At 53.3% G+C, this 17,314-nt stretch overlaps 1 protein-coding gene across 3 annotated transcripts in view; it reads left to right on the plus strand.

The window, feature by feature from the left end:
* Positions 1-17,314, plus strand: part of HOMER3 (homer scaffold protein 3) — a 37,605-nt gene that overhangs the window by 3,268 nt on the left and 17,023 nt on the right. The window contains exons 2-5 of one of the 3 annotated variants that reach the window (XM_074939743.1): positions 9,195-9,311; positions 11,137-11,293; positions 11,929-12,060; positions 13,112-13,219. In XM_074939743.1, the coding sequence (XP_074795844.1) occupies positions 9,298-9,311; positions 11,137-11,293; positions 11,929-12,060; positions 13,112-13,219 (411 nt within the window). In that variant the 5' untranslated portion in view covers positions 9,195-9,297. Of the gene's footprint in view, positions 1-9,194; positions 9,312-9,954; positions 10,113-11,136; positions 11,294-11,928; positions 12,061-13,111; positions 13,220-17,314 lie in introns of those variants that run through there. The other 2 variants (XM_074939744.1, XM_074939746.1) reach the window with 2 other exon arrangements.

Below are 17,314 nucleotides of genomic sequence, written 5' to 3' on the forward strand. Positions count from 1 at the left end.
GATGTGGGGCTGCAAGTCCTGCCTCTCTGCACCCCATCCAGACACTCAATCCACCCTTGTGTTCCCACAAAGCAGTGGTGTGCAGTATGGAACGGAAGGAAGCTGCAGCTAAGAGGGCTTGTGAGCCTGAAGGGAAGAGGCAGTATCTCTAGTGGTTAAAGCCAGGGGCTGAAAGTCAGGACTCCTGGATTGTATTCTCAGATCAGGAAGGACATGTGATCTAGTGGCTAGGGCAGTCAGGCCCTTAGAGGCAGCTGCCTGAGCCCTGGGGAGAAGGAGCACCTTGGGTTATCAGTCTATGTCCTTTTCACTCACCCACATGGCTAACCCAGGAGTAGCTTTGATGGGCTCTGGAGGGGAGCCACATCCAGCTCTTCCTGTCTAGAAGGATGGGTTGCTCTTGGGAGGAATGGAGTGGGGGAAAGGTGCAGGGGATCCTGTAGGCTCTCCCCTACTCCGCCCCAAGCAATGTCACAATAAAGTCAGCAGGGTTTCAGACTACATTGGGGAGAAAAGTCAAGGCACAGAAAAGGGCACGTTGCAGGAGGGAGAGAAGGAAGGGAGGAATCAGTCCACATGCTCCCCCCAGCCTCACCTCACACTGCAGTTCTGAGATCCAGGGCTCAGTCTGTCTGACACACACCAGAATCCCATCCTCCCCCAGGAAAAAACTTCATATGGAACCAGGGGCGGCTCTACCAATTTTGCCACCCCAAGCAGTCGCCGCCGAATTGCCACCTCCGCAACAGCACCAGAGTTACCTCCGAATTGCTGCCACGCCTGGAAGAGCGGCGGGGCCTCTCACCGAATTGCTGCCACGGGACACGGACTGCCGCCCCATTCTGAATGCCACCCCAAGCACCTGCTTGGAAAACCGGTGCCTGGAGCCAGCCCTGTATGGAACAATCCTGCTGTCTGTGGCCTGCAAAGTGCAGAAGGTCAGACTAGGTGATCATGATGGTACCCTCTGACTTTAGAGTCTATGAATCTTTCCCCTCACTGAGACCTCTGGTTCTGAGAGCTAACAGAGGGGAGAGCAGTGCTTAATTTGCACCAGCAGGCCTCGCCAGGACTGAGCCGCAGCATCTCTAGGCCTGGCAGTTCATAGCCCGGCACCTATGGGCTTGCTGCATCCGTTATGAATGTAAAAAAATTGCTTGAGTCCCAGCACCTCTTTCATGACAAATTAAGCCCTGGGTGAGGGCCCTGTCCCTGCTGCATCCAGCACAATCTCTTAGCTGACTCAGCATGACAGTGGGCTGAACTCCAGAATGGAGCCAGGTGACGGTCCCTGTCACACTCGCTTTCTCTTCCCTGGCCCCTTCTGCTCCCCTAGGAGTTGCTCCACCCAGGAAACAGAGCCAGGGCTGTGGGAGGGAAAGGACGGTTAGAATATGAAATGAGAATGTGAGTAATTAATGGGAATGGCTTTAAAATGGAATCCCATAGAACAGAGACGGAGCCCATCCAAAAGGGGAGGAGACGGGGCGTCTAAACCCCCGAGTCTCATCCACCTTAGATCTGCTCCTGATGTCCACCTGGATGCAACAGAGAGTGCAGAACATACCGACACCTTCTGCAGGCTGGCACAGACACGTCTCTGCAAAGGTCTGAGGCCCAACTTGGGAGCCCCGTCTCTCTCTTACCTTACCACGACAGCTGGGAAACCTTTGGTGCTCTCTGAACCTGAGTTTAATCACTCCATGACTTTCTCATCTGGGGGCCTTTGCCTTTGGGCGTGCTCACTTTGGCAGCCAGCAGAGCCCAGGTCTAGCAACCTGCAGGGCACGATGCAAAGACATGTTTCTTGCAGCGACCCTACTCTCTGTGCTGTGAAAATACCCAGCAGCCCAGGTGGAACATGCTCTAGAAATCGGCAGCGGGAGTCACAACCCCACAGTCCTTCCCTGGCCCGGGGACTGCTGCACAAGTATGGTTTATCTGGGCAGATAATTCTGCTGATCTGATCCTTTTGGGCCTGCCGCAAAGTGTGTTGTGCTTTGGATGGCTTGAGGCCCATGTGCTGCCCAGGTCTGGGCTGAATGTTACACCATCAGCATCTAAGAGAAAGGAGAAGCCACCCTGCCTTGGCAGGTAATTCAAAAGCCCAGCAGCGTGGATTCCTCAAACAGGCCTCACCTGGGCAGTGCGGGCAAGCTTCCCACATGCACCATCCCGTCTATTGGCATGCCACAGCAAGAGGGGCAGCTCGTTCTCCTTGGCCCATCCCTCACATCTCTGCTGCTGTTAGCCAATGAGGGGGCCGGTTACTGGGTGCATATGGGGACCTCCCTTTTCAGTGGGAACTGAAATTTCACACCAGCAGTTTCCAACTGCTGCCCTAGTGGTAAAATGCCTAATTCTGAATTCCACGGCTAGCTGGTGCCCCTGGCACTGGAGTGCCACCGAGCGGAAATCTCACTCTTGAGACCTACCAGAGCAAATCTTCCTCTTAAAAATCATAGCTAACAATCATATCTTGGGCAGAATCACCCCTCCCCAGGCACATACTTCAGAACTTATAACAGGGGACACTAAGCATCAGCTTCTCTTGAAGGAGCAGCCTTGTTAAGGACTATCACCAGTGCAAAGATTAAAACAAATGTCTGGTCTCCACTCATTCAGTGCAGGGGGCTGGGCGGGTGAACAGGACATGATAAGCAATTCAATGAACCAAGCATGCATGCCACAGGCTGACGGGCAGGATTGCTGGGCTAGGATTGATGACGGCCAAGAACAAAAGAACCTCTAAGGGGAAAACTTCCTCTGGAGTGTGCAACAGCCCCGAAAAAGACAGGGAGAAAGATGGAAGGGAGTGAAATAGCAAGGAGAAAGCTTGAGCCAAAGACAGGAGAAACCGCTTTCTGCACCCTCCTCTTGTTCCCACCCACCAAAGAAACCCGTTGGATGCAATAGAGGATCTAAAGCAACCAATAAGAACCTGCCTCCCTATCTCCACCCCACCCCATGAGCCTTGGCAGGAGGCTGCATTTTAACACATGCCCTCATGGTTAGGAATCCACAGCTGCGGGAGTAGTTGAAGAGAGATCTTGGAAATGTCAGGCAGGAATTTCCCAGATAGCTGCTGTCTGCACTGCAATGGATTGCACTCCTGAGAGAGCCGAGCAGTGATTGAAGAAAAATCCTTTCCCCGCGGGTTCAGGACCCTGCTAGGCAGCCGGGATTGTGTCCAAAGAGAGAGAACAGAGAGGGTGACCAGTGAGAAGCACTGGAGATGCTCCAGCACTGTAAAAACTCAGCTCCAGAGATAAATGCTACTGAACGGGCTTTTGAAATTCTACCTCTTTATCTGATCTGGTTTATTCCTGACTATGGGAAAACACTTCTTTTGTAGGATTTTGCACCATCATCATCTTGGGAAGAGGGGCTAGCAAATGTTGTTAGTGCTTAGAAGGGGAGTAAATTTTAATCCCAGCTCTGCCACTGACTCCTATGTCCTGGGGCAAGTCCCTGTGCCTCAGTTTCCACACCTGTAAGACAGCTGTGCAGCTCTAATAAAGAGGATTAATGAGTGACCACTGTGAGCTGCTCTGATTAAAGGCACCCATAGCCTTTGGTTCCTTGCTGCATGCTGGAAGTGGGGCTAGGTGTGTGTGTATGTGTGAATGCTCACTCAAACAATCCCTTGGGACAGGGAAGATGAATGATGGGATCTGAATCAGGAAAGGGCTCCAGAGCTGAGCTCCCCAGTGGCAGTGCCAGGCTTCTCGCTTACCGCGTGAATGTTGCCTTGTTGTAGCCTGCCAGGCCTGCATCTGTGATGCGTGTGTTTTGTATAGATCCGTACCAGTGGGTGCATTACAGGCACATTCACGCAGACTTTCCTGGGGCAGGCTAGGAGGGTCACATGTCTGATGTTTCTCTGTGGGTGTGCACAGGGGGCAGGGTAGAGGGAGGAGGAAAGGAAATGGGGGGCCCCTGGAGATAGGGATTTGTGTATGCATACACTGCTTAAACCACATGGGGTCTGACTGGGATTTGATTTGATCCCTCTGCTTATCAGGTTCATGCTATCAATTTCCAGTGCTGTCTCCTCAGGAGGAGCAGCTGCAGCCTCTCTTTGTGGGGCCCTCACTTGGAGATGGGTTCTCTCCTTCTCCAGCCTGTGGGGGTGTTTCAGTTGCATTCTCTGAATGGACTGGGTCAGTATTTAAAAAGATACCCGTTCCGAATGGGCCTGTAGGAGAAGCTGCCAAAGGAGACAGGGGTGCGTAGTCCTGGATGGACCAGACACCCAGCTCTCACCCATGGCTTAGTCATGCCAGGATTATTAGAGGATAGAGGGGTGGGCATTGGCTTTTAACCCTCTCCAGGTTTTGCCTTCTTCAGTAAATGCAGCACTGGTGAAAGTGCTGGATCGGGAGTCCTAGAAATCTATGTTGTCTCCTTGTCCCTGGGATGGCAGACATCTGGGCATGCCTCCCTAACTATACCCTGTGTCCTGACATGGAAGGGCTCACCTCTAGGGGCTGGAGGGAATTCAGTCTCTTGGGCCCATTCAGTTCTTAGTTTCTCTGTTGAGACCACCAGCAAAGGTGACACACCAATGATTAGCTACTCTGGTGTTTGTGATGTGGGCCCCAATCTGTCAGGAAATGAACTCGGACACTAAGGTGATGGCAGGCATATAAGAACCTAGCTAGAAATGAGGCCAGCAGACAGTTACACATAAACTGCCTTTTGGTGGGACGACCAAGCCAGGCTGAGGTTCAGATCAGTGACTGACTCTGGGAATGGGCCAAGGGGATGGATCACTTGATGACTACCTGTTCTGTTCATTCCCTCTGGGGCACCTGGCACTGGCCACTGTCGGAAGACAGGACACTGGGCTAAATGGACCTTTGGTCTGACCCAGTAGGGCCATTCTTATGTTCTTCTGACTCAGGTGAATGGGTCGATATCTCCTTGCCGAATTGCCAGTCTTCTCCAAATACCTGATAGTTAATCTCAGCGAGTGGAGTTTTCCTCCTGGAGGCCTCTCCCTCCGAATAAGATCTCATTGCAAGAGGCGAAAACAACACAGCCTTAAGACAGCACTGTGATGCTGTAATTCTTGTATCATGTGCCTTGATTCCATGGTGATGGGCACACTAGAAATCACTAGATTAACTAGACCAGGGGTAGGTAACCTATGGCATGCGTGCTGAAGGCAGCACGTGGGTTGATTTTCAGGGGCACTCACACTGCCCGGTCCTGGCCACTGGTTTGGGGGGGCTCTGTATTTTAATTTAATTTTAAATGAAGCTTCTTAAAAACCTTATTTACTTTACATACAACAACAGTTTAGTTATATATTATAGACTTATAGAAAGAGACCTTCTAAAAACATTAAAATGTATTACTGGCACGCGAAACCTTAAATTAGAGTGAATAAATGAAGACTCGGCACACCACTTCCGAAACGTTGCTGACCCCTGAACCACCTCTTTGTTCCCTTTGAAACTGCCGAGTTCTGCCCAGGAGGGTGGCTGGTTGGATTCCCTGCTGCCAGGATGGTAGAACACATTCATCAGACAGCAAGTCATCTTAATCTAATGGTGGGACATTTAATAAGTAAGCTCTACCCTTCCCCCTCAGGCTGGGACCAAAACCAGCGCAAAGGGGCCTGGATCCTTTCCAGTTGCCATCATCAGGCACTCACTGATCGTGTCTCAGTCTGAGCCAGATCTTTGTCTTTTCACTTTGCTTCTCTCTTCTTAACGATCAGCAAGGGGTCAGCCCTGTGGGGGGATGTGTGTGACTTTATTTACACATGCCCTTTCTGCAGGCACACTGAAAGGAACTGTTAGCATTTACTGATGTGTGTGACATCCAGGTATATCCATGTAAATTGGGGGTGGGGGACCAGGCAACCTGACAATTCCAATCCAAGGCGCTTTTGAGGCTATTTTTAAATGGTTTGTGGTGCGTGTGGAAAGGAGAATCTGATGGCATTGGCCAGAGGAAAACAGAGTGCAGACAGGTGCTGGGCAGTCATGCCCCACAGCCCTAAACTGCAGCCCCCGCCCTACAGCTATTCCATTTCTGGGTTCTCAGGCATAGCCCTGCCAGTGCCTCTCATTCCTGACCCACAGCCCCCACTTTGCTAATCCTGTCTGGGCTTCTCCTGAGCAGATATTGTCAGCTGTGCTGAATTGTGCCAGGCAGTGTGGTGGTACTTAGTTGCAGAAAAAATTACAGGAAGGGTTAGGTGGAGACCATGTAAGTCACTGTTGTGTGGCCCGTGAAGGGTTTGCCCTCAGGTCCTGGGCAGTCACTAGCTCTTTCATCAAGTCCTCCCCAAAGCTGGTGTCTCTCATTGGCATGTTTTCGGTTCCTATTCCTCTTTTGTCTTCTCTCCCTTTCAGTTTCCAGCAGAGCCTGTTTCCTTCCTCTCTTTCTTTCTGTCATTTGTTTCTCCCTGCTTCGTTCTGTCGCTCAGACCCTGGGAAGGCTTTTGTTTCTCAGCTCTTGCTGTGATCTTGTCAAACAAAAAAGCAAAACCCGAGAGGCAGGTCTCATCCACCAGCCGAACTCCTCCACAATGAATTTCTGTACCCTCTTATTTGCTGGGGTGAAGAGAAGGCCCCCTCCCCCAACAACTCCAGCACCAGGAGAGGGGCCTGCAGCACAGGAAGTGCTGCTGATGAGAGAGACGTAATAACCAAGTGTAGTATCTGTTCAAAGCATTTCTGTAATTCTCCCAAACTGAGCATGAAGCGCTCCATAGCCTTGGGGCTCTGCACTATATGGGAGCATGAACTATAGAGAACTAGAAGAGCTGGAGGCAACTGGGTGAGCTTTGAAATCAAAGTCCAAGCAGCTGCTTCCCAGAGCACTGTTCTTATGCCAGAGAAGCATCATGGCTCATTCATAGCTTGGGTACTGAGGAGTAGGAAGCAGCATCCTGGCCCATTAAACTGGCTCCCCCATTCCAGGAAGCAGGCTCCTGTTAACAGGGGTGGAGGAAAGTTTGAGTGCTGGAGAGGGAGAAGATTCCAAATATTACCACTGTCGTGCAGTGTGCAAGTTAGTTTTGTTTTCTAGTGGGAGAAGGACGGTGAGGTGTGCCTGATATCCCAGCATGCAATGCACGCAACCCTTTCCCCTTCATTAGCACTTTCCAGCTGATGGCCTGAAGGTGCATGAGTGACTGGCGCCTCCCTAGGAGATAGGACAGTGTTTTTAACTCCATTTTGTAGATGGGGAAACTGAGGCACACAAAGGGTAGGGACTGGACCCACGGCCACACAGTCAGGAATAGAACTGAGGAGCCCTGGCATACAGCCCTGTGCTTTAACCACCACATCCCAAATGGACATGCAAGGGTAAGGCTGCTGTTCCCAGCTTCAATGAGAGGAACAGGGTGGTAAGACAGCTTCCTGGATTCTGTATGTTTGGCTTCCTCAGCCCCCCGGAAGCTGCCTTGATGCAGGAATTGCCTCCCTTGCAGCAGGTAAATGTGCATCGAGGTGCAGCCCCTGCTATGCTGCAGGAGCAGCCAATTTGTCACCTGTTCAAATGGGGAACATCGGAGGTGATTGGTACCTGTCTGGTTTGGGGAGTCGGTGAGGCTTGGACCTGTGTTGCCTGGAGGGACAGACAACTTTCCTTGTTAGTACAAAGTCTGGTAGCTCCAACCTTCAGGAAAGACCTTAGGGCATCAGCTGGCACATGAGTGGAGCTCAGACAACAGCCATGAGCAGGAAGTTCCAGACTGTCCCTCCACAGCATGGCACCTGTGCAGCACCTATTCCAGTGCAGAGCATGCAGGACTGGAGCAGTGTCCTGGGTGAGGAGGCTGCCTGGGGTAGCTGTGCAAAGAAAAGGTGTGAAATGGCCAGTACACTGGAACTGGTCCATTCTGTTATTTACACGGCGTTCCCCTGCCATTTTCTTCCCCTTTCCTTGGGATCTGCATGAGGCAAAGTAGTGCTGCCCTGTGCGGTTATTGTCTCACAATTACACCATCAGCAGCCAGTCTGATTGTCCCTTGAGTCTTGCCCATCTTGGAGCAATCAATACAAAGATTTTGGTGGTTTTCAGTCAGTAAAAGCCAGCAGTAATTGACCCCTCCCCCTCCGCCCCCCTGGGGCAGCTTCAGTAGAGAGCCTGAGGACTGAACACCCCAGGGAAATGGGCTCCCCTTTGACCTGTAGAGGGGTCCCCCCAGGGTGATTCACGGGCTGGCTCCTTTGCTGTCTGTGCTTTCTGTGGCACACCAAGTGCTGCAGACGATAACCCGGCAGGTGACATGGGGCGGCTTGCTCTTGCTTCTAATTGACAAAAATTAGCAACAATAAACATCTCCCATGTTCCATCCCATCTGAAAAGCTGCAGAAAGCGATGACACAGATTCCTCACAGCCCTGGGGCCTGCTGACTTGAGCTCTGCCCTGAAGAGGGCCATGATGTCAGTTGCACCCTAGGGGGCGGGGGAGGCGAATGTAGCCAGTTCTAGCTCATGGCCACCCAGCTACTGCAGCGTTCTCTCTCTGGGGAGGCGATCACTGTGCAGGGACAGCTGGTGTGCATCTGAGCCTGATCTAAAGCCCACTGAAGTCAGTGGGAGAGTTTCCATTTGGATCGCAGCCTCACTGACGGGACCGGCTCTAGGCACCAGCAAAGCAGGCACGTTCTTGGGGCGGCACAATTCCAGGGGTGGTATTCCGGCCACCCTTTTTTTGTTTCTTTGGGCAGTTGCATTCTCGGAGCTTGGGGCGGCAAAAACCTAGAGCCAGCCCTGCTCACTGAGGGTGTGAGGAGGGGAAGGGTACCTCGCGTCAGTCAGTACCATTAAAAGTGACCAAACACCATTTCAGAGCCGGTGAAATTACGGACACACTTGTGGAACCAATCCAAACTTTTCACTCCAGTTTGTCCCAGGCATTTATTGCTAGAGGATGAGAAACCACAAAAAACAGGGAAGAGTCTCTGGAGCCAGAGCACTTTGCTACATAAAAATAGCATAGTGCTAAAGCCAGGGCAGCCCCTGTGCTCCTGCTTCCGGCACAGGGGTGGTTACTCTGAGTTACGTGGCTTCCCCTGTGAGCCAGACCGCATGTCTGGTGACGAGAAATCATTACAAATTACAGACTTGGAGAGACTGGGACCAAGTGAGCCTCCTAAATGCTGCCCAACTACGGGTGCTCTGTGCTGTGTGTGACAAATAATGGCTGACTTTTCCATTGCCAGGAAATGAATCACTGAGGAGACCAAACCAAGATCTAGGAAGCTGCTGGAAGACTGATGCATACTAACTTCACTATCTAATAGTCTGTCCAGCCGTTACTAACCAATGTCAACAACTAGGTAACAAACTACCTTTATCTCTGTCTGCCCCTTGCCCTGGGGTCTGGGATCAATGGATAGGAGTGTTAGTTTCCCACCCGCTGGAAATTGTGCCTCAAAGAGGTAAGGTAGGACTTAGGCCCGCCACCCCCACACATGAGCTGAGTATAAGATGCAGCATGTGTTAAGAGGAGACCAGGGACTTGGAGGCTCATTAGGAAAATACATCAGGGGCGGGCTGGGCGAACTGACCAGAGGGAAATCCCAAAGCTCCCTTTAGAAGGAGCAGGCTGGGATCCCAGGGTCAGCATCGTGTGCGGCTGTGCATATGATCTGAGTCCAGGGTTGGGCAATGGGAAAAGAGCCGCAACTGGGGAGTACAGCGTACAGCCTCTCAAGCCTCGGTGACAGTAGTGGGCTTGGCCCTTTCTGGATGGAAGGGCAGGTTGGCTCACTGCAACAGGGAGGCCTCAAGTGGGGGCAGGAAAGTAAGTTTCTGGGTTACAGGGGTCGTATCTGGGCCTCACCAGCTGTTTTCATGCCTTGGAGTCTAGGATGTATCAGCTCGAATTCAAGTTCACCCGCTCAGGCTCCTGTCTGCAATGGCCAGTGCCTGAGGTTTTAAAGGAATTCCGAAAAAGACCTCGAGCCCTAATGCACCTGGCCTATTGTGTCACAGAGACAAATGCCTTCCTGCCGTGCTCAAGTCATGTCCTGAAGCCTGAGAGCTGGGTTTAGCTTGTATATTACTGGTCATAAAATCCAGCCCTGGCTTGTGGCTCGCCAGCCTTCTGCAGCAGCTGATTCCATGCTCTGGCTGTGGTAAAGTGTTTCCTTTCATTCATTCTTACGTGACCTGCCTTTAATCCCATGATGTGACCTTTGCTGCAGGGTGCGCGGCCCGCGCATAAGCCTTGGGAGGAAAAGACATGTTGAAGGGGAGACATTTTCTGTGCTCAAATCCCGAATCCAGTCTCCACCCCACACTCTGTTCAGGAGCACCAAGTCCCAGACCCTGCAGGAAGGAGAGTTAGTGCAGCGGCAGGGGCGTCGTATGGTCAGATTCACCACGAACTAGCTGCTATGGTGCTAGGTGCACTACATTCAAATCAGGCTTCAAATAATGTGCCCACCCCAGCTTAGCATAACTCCCCCCGGCAGACTCTGCTGCAGGGGCCCCAGCATGTGAGAGCCTGGGGTCCTACGCCTGCATATGTGACACGCTGACGCTGAGACCTGCCCTGTGTTATTGCGGACGTGACATCTGATCTTGTGACTAGCTGGAGAGTGGGGAGAGGCCAGGGGTGGCAGGGCAGAGCCCTAGTAAACTTAGCTGGGGTGGGCTCTGCAGTGTACATGCTGCTGGCTGCCATGGCTGACGGAAGGGGTGGAGGAGGTGGCAAAAAGGGCTACAGGGTCTTTAGTTTTCTTCTCACTGGCATCAGCTAAGAGCATCAGGGAATGTCTGTGTCTCAGGCCCTCTTCCTCTGGAGAAGTACAAAGAATCCCAAAGAGGGAGAAGCCTGGAGTGGGAGCCCCTAGGAATAAGGGGTGACTGGGGTGAGTGGGGGATGCTAGAGCCTTTCCAAGCCTGGGGGTGAAGAGTCACCTCTCCTTCGGCTGAGCCACACTTGGCTGGAGGGTGCTCATTCATGGTGTGCTCCCCAGAGGTGCTGGCTCAGCGGGAGCTGGGGGTGCTCAGCACCTCGTGTCCCTGGAGAGGAGAGAACTAGCAGAAATGCCGTGTGCTTTGCAGAGTGCGATGCAGATGCCAGGAAGCCGGCTTGCTTCCCAGACTGCGCTCAGCACCCCGGCTGCCTTAACAGTTCTGTTCGTTCTGTTCCAGGGAGCAGCCGATCTTCAGCACTCGGGCCCACGTTTTTCAGATCGACCCGGCCACGAAGCGGAACTGGATCCCTGCCAGCAAACACGCCCTGACTGTCTCTTACTTCTACGATGCCACGCGCAACGTGTACCGGATCATCAGCGTGGGCGGCACCAAGGTGAGGGCCCCACGCAAACCAGGCAGCTTGTCAGCAAGCATCTCTCGGGCTGTGATCGCTGAGTGCTTCCTGCTTCCCTCAGACACCATGCTGGGCAGCCCTCAGAATGGAGTGCTCCAGCATCTCCACAACTGGGCATGGAAAGTGTTACAGCCAGTTTCTTCATGCTGATGTAGTTAATATCCAAGGTGAACTTAGTGCTGGTGGAAAGACAGTGCTGGGACTGATAGCCCTGTGCACAGAGCATGCCCAGCACAGGGACTCACTTCCTCCCACCGGTGAGCCTGGCCTTGTGGTTGGGGGGACCCCTCTTGGCCTCTGAGGGCTGCTCTGGTCCTTCTGACCCTTGGCCTCTCTGCTGATGCCAGTTGTGGGGCAGGTTTTGTGGCATGCCCTAGACACAGGACCCATTCATGTCACATGGCCTGTCTGACTGGAAAGACTTTTGCTCACTGGTGACTTGGGCTGGTGTCCTAGAGGTAAAAGGCTCCTGTATAGCACCATGATGGGTGAATGATAAATGTGAGGGAATTCCCAGAGCCATCCCGCGCTGTAGAGCTTTGGAGAATACAGTCCATCTTGCAGAGTACAGCAATTCCACTTTGACTGAGAGTCCCCCTTCCTTCCCCCCACAGGCCATCATCAACAGCACCATCACACCCAACATGACCTTCACAAAAACCTCCCAGAAGTTTGGACAATGGGCAGACAGCCGAGCCAACACAGTATACGGGCTGGGCTTTGCCTCGGAGCAGCACCTCTCCCAGGTAACGTTGCAGGGCCTGATGGCAGGCTGACCCACGCAAGCAATAGGTGGGAGCTGGGGGGAATCGCTACATAATCTAATCCACCAGGAATGCCAAAGGAAGTATCCGATCAGGTGTCCATGCTCTGAGGAGGAAGGGTCTGGGAACAGAATCAGGTACAGTCTGATCTGGTGCGGTGTGGAGCCGGGAAGCCCTAAAATGTTCTGAGAGACAGAATGAATGTCAGAGTCACATTTTCACATGTGCCTGAAGTGACATTTTAAAAAGTGACATAGGCTGCTAGAACCCAGATCCTCACAGGTATTTAAACTTCTAACTTTCACTGATTTCAGTACCCTTGAGGACCTGCCTGAGTGTGTAAGGGTCTGTCTACACTGCAGTCAGAGGGGCAACTGCAGCACGTGTAGACACACCTGAGCTAGCTTTGATCTGTCTAGCTCAAGTGACAATAGTAGTGACTCCTGTACAGCCCTTCTCAGGCCCCGGTCTGTATTCATGCAACTTGGCCATAGAGGCTGGAACTAGGGGTGTGGTGGGTGCTACATCATCCCCTGGCTTGAAGTGGTTCCCATCATATACAGGGTTTACAGTTTGGGTCCATGGCTCTCAGCACCCCCACTATACACATTGTTTCAGCACCCCTGAGCTTGGCCATCTCACTGGGCGCTGGCAGGATCAAAGCACACTCAGAAATGTCTACAGATTGCGCTTAGCCACTTCTGACAACTTTACTGAACACATATGTACGGCATGGGCACCCCCACAGCAAGGACTCAACTCCACACACCCCAGCCCAGCAGGCACTGAGCTCAGTGGAAAAGCCAGTGTGGACTCTGGGTCCTGGTCTGGGATGGGGTGGGGCCGTTCTCTGGACATTACCGCTAGGTTGGGGAGGAAGCAAAAAACATGCCAGATCCCTGGAAAGAGACAGAGAGAGGGAGAAATAGTGACAGGAGGAGGGAAGTAAACCCTAACAACAGTTCTCGCTTTTTGGACGTTTCTGTAAGACAATAGAGTGACCCTCTCCCCATCTCCCCCCTGCCCCTCCTAGTTTGCGGAGAAGTTCCAGGAGGTGAAAGAAGCAGCCCGTTTGGCAAGGGAAAAATCACAGGATAAAACAGAGCTGACCAATCCTGCCCTGAACATTACGTCTCACCAGGTAACTTTGGCAGCTGGGGTGGGGCTGCTAGGGAAAATGGTCACCATCCCATTGTCCTCTGGCAACAGGGGCAGAGCCCATCACTTTCCACAGAGCGCTAGCCACCATCAGGAAGGGCCCTGAATGCAAATCCCCATGGGAGGCATCGGGCATTGAGCCTACCGGCCTTCGCAGTTCCAATCCCTGTCACTTACATCTACAAAAGGACTCCCGCGTCTGCGGAGAATGGCCCGTGCCAGGGCTCCCCTGGGTGCATTTCATTAAGGTAGTGCTGATGGAGTGGAGTAGTCAATAGCCAGCCCTCCACTCTTCTCTCCCCTGGAGACCAAGCCGCATCCCAGGTCTCCCTGGCAGCATGTTGAAAGCTTGACCTGTCTCCCTAAACCAGCCTCCAGTGCCTGCTAGACGGAGGAGAGAAGACGGGCCGTGGTGCATTCTACCCCTCTTCTAGCCACGGCAGCTCTTCAGGAGCTGTGCACCCTGAGGGTGCATCCCAGAGGTGGCTGTGCATTTCCCTGATCTCCTGGCAACAGGAGGGGAGCTGGGGGATGAGGACACTGCGTTCTCTGGGCTGAGTACAGATGGAGCAGCAGCAGAGGAGGAGGAGGCAGTGCGAACAGCACCTTGGCCTGCAGGAAAAGGAGGAGGAGGAGGAAGCTCTGCGGAGACTGGAAATGCCATACATGATGGAGCAAAGGGAGAAATCTCTCCAATGAGGCTCCCATTCTCTCTCCCTAAGGGGTTGGAAATGGGGAAGGGAATAGAGAGCAGAGTGGGGGCAGCAGAGCCAGCGCCCACCGAAGCGATGGGTCATCGTGTGAGAGCTCCAGGGGCCAGTCTGCGATCTGTCAGTCATGGGGAGGGCTCTGCTCTGCACACCAGGTAGAATGTGCCTGTGTGTACTGGGGACAGAACACTTCCAGCACCTCGGTGCCGGCTCACAGCGCAGGGCTTAAAGCAGCTGCTGATTCAGAACTGCTCAGTGTAACTGCAGCTCAGGAGAGGGTGTCAGCGACTCTCGTTCCCTGCTGCCTATTCAACTCAGCAGCACTAAAACTGGACCAAGGCAACCTGACCACATTGGCTACTGCTCTGAAGGGGGGTGGGTGCAGGGGGCACTGGGCAGGGGGCATGTGGGATGAGGCATCGGCCCTTTATGCTTCCTTCTCATCTCTCCCCCTCTTCTGTGCGTGGGAGGGAGGAGGCAGAGGCAGTGGGCAGCCTTCCCCACCAGCCTTGTTCAGAGCACCAGGTCAGGGCCACCATTGTTACAGCACACAACTCGCTGACAGCCTTGTCTGCTGCCTCCGTGTGCTCATACCACGCGCAAGGCCATGATACCAGTGTCTGGGTGGGGGAAGTTGTGTCAACTGGCCGGGTGCATTGTGGGCAAGGTCACCTTCCTCTGCACCATCCGAGATTGACTGCTGCTGGAGGAGGACTGGAAGGATGGAGCAGGCAAGTGGGGAGAATTATCTCCCCTGCCGCACCCGCACCCCCCCAGACACAGAAAGGTGGGCTGCTCCTTCCTCTGCAACGCTTTGCATGTCTAATTCCCAGCTCTGACCTTGTAGTGCTTTGCTTCATCGCCTGAGATCTGGGCACCCAGCCCTTCCATCCATGGAGCTATACATGGCTCTCCCCGGCTCTGCTCCTTCGGGGAGTGCAGCTGGCTCTTTGGAATTTGAACCCCCACCTCTTGCTGCAGAGCGCACGTCGCCCCCTACATGTCACTCAGCCTCCAGTGCTTAGTAAAACCTGCTCTGGAGACAACACAGGGCCTCATTCCCCTCTCACACCAGCCTCAACCGGGGGCTGCCCCATTGACTTCAGAGACGCTAGATCAATGTAAAGCTGGGGGGAGTGAGGGGAGAATCAGGCTGCCCTCCTCTTCTGTCTGGGTCTGGCACTGGGAGGCACTCAGCAGGCCTGGGCCTGGGAGCGTGCTGGGCACTGCAGTCTCTGAGATAGAATGCCCTGTCAGCTGAGCTAATGGTGCTCTGGAAATGGTACATTTCCATGGCAGGCGACTGATACTCCAGCTCCCATGTGAGGGATTAATATCCCACCTCCTGCAGCATCACATGCTCGCCCCCGGGGCGACCACTCGCAGCACAATCTTTGGGTTTGCAACCCTTGTCAGGGCGTAGCCTCACCTGGGGCAGCTGCTGCAGTACAGCGAGCCCGGTAAGGCAGGAGAGACCTAGGGAAAGAGCCGTCTACACACACAGCCCATAACCCTACTGCCTGTCTGTATACACACACCCGCCCCATCGCTAGTCTGTATGCACACACTTGCACTGCCCCTCCCATGCCCCACCAACCTGCAGGCATCTGCACACACACCCTTTCCATACTTCTCACTGTATGCCTGTACACATATGCACCATCCCATACACCTTGTTGCTTGCCTGTACAGACATATGCTCCCTGGCCACTGCCAGCCAGGACACACACGCTGTCCTGCACACCCCTCCACTGGCCTGCACACACACACCCTTCCATACAGTCCATCGTTGGCCTGTACACACGCACCCTGTCCTGCACGCTGCTGCCAGCCTGTACAAACACCCTCAGATGCCCTCTTGCTGCCTGCTGGTTTTGGGTCTTCACACGTAAATAACTGATTGATCCGGCCTCCCTGGTTCCCTGTGTTTCCCTCAGCTCCAGCGTCCTTAAGCTTCAGACTTTCAGAGCTGTGGATCTCAGTTTGCAGCAGCCCTCCTCTTAGGGGCCATTTACCAGTCCATCATGTCCTGCTTCCGCAGACCCAAGGTGTCTCGAGTTGGGCGCCCCACAGTGCGAGGCCCCTAAAAGCAGGGGGCAGTTTTGAAAATGTCCCTAGGTGCTGAGCACCCTCAGCTCCCATTCACTCTATTGGAAACCAGACTCTTCCCCTTCCCCTGCCTCAGTTTCCCCATCTGTAAAATGGGGGTGATAGATAAGTGGGCAGGCAGGCAGCGGTGTGTGTTTATAAAGCACTTTGGGATCATGACATTCCTAGTCACCCTTCTTGGTCAGTGCCTTTCTCTTTAGGCCTCTCCACACACAGGGCCCTGTCTTGCTCATTTACAGGCATCAGCAGATTCCTAGGTCAGGTGGTTGTCCTTACCCTGGAAAGTCACTGAGATCAGGTGGCTGGGTGTTTGTGGGCTACCTATAAACCCTGGAGGACTCCACTGGTCCCAGGACTGGAAGGAGAAGTCTCAGCCAATCCCAGACTGGGGGGGCTCTGATGTCTAGCACTCAAGCTGTCTTTTTATAGATCAGTTTGTAATTTCTGTGCCTACTTTCTTCCCTGCTGTCAGCAGACGTGCAAGGAGCTGGGGGCTCTCAGGTGGCTGCGGGGTATAGAATCTGCTTGTGCCGCCTGCATATACATCCTTGCTCTGTGGTGTCTATTCTCCCCAGATAACAATCTGGAAGGATCTTTTGATAAATCCCATTGATATTCTGTCCTGATGCAAGCAGGGAGCGACAGTGCCATGGAGCAGGGAGTGCACTTTGGGGCAGGGACTGCATCTCCCTTGTGTTCAGAAAGTGTCTAACGCCTGGCGGGTACTACTGCAGTATAAGTGGCTCCTGCCTTCTCCATCTCTGGCCAACCCAAGGAGCAGAAACTAGACTGGGCAGCTGAACTCAGGCGTCCTACCCAGCAGGCCAGTCACTAGCCATGGGCCCCTGCAGGATCCACAATCTCCATCTCCCTGACAGGTTTATAGGTTACTATGTCTTGGAGCCACCCGGGGAACAAGGCAGATGGCAGAGGGGTGGGGCAGCAGGGCCTGAACCCCTGAAGCCACAAGTTTGGGGCCAAAGAATTTACCACCTTAAAAAAAATGCACATAAAGAGCGAGGAACACCTGGTGAACTCATCATGGAGCAGCTGGGCTCTGAGTCCACCAGCTCAGAGATTTTTGTGCTAGGACTCTTGCCAGAGGCACAAGGCGTCACTGCGGGCTGGGGCAGTGAATGCAGGAGCCACTAACCAGTGTGGAGAGGGGCTTATTAATATGAAAACAAACTTGTGCCTCTGTCATCCATCCATCTATTCATCCATCCCCCCCTCCATCCATCTATCCATCCCTCTATCCC

The sequence above is a fragment of the Natator depressus genome, chromosome 25 (assembly GCF_965152275.1).
Source record: "Natator depressus isolate rNatDep1 chromosome 25, rNatDep2.hap1, whole genome shotgun sequence".
NCBI classification, from domain to species: domain Eukaryota; kingdom Metazoa; phylum Chordata; order Testudines; family Cheloniidae; genus Natator; species Natator depressus.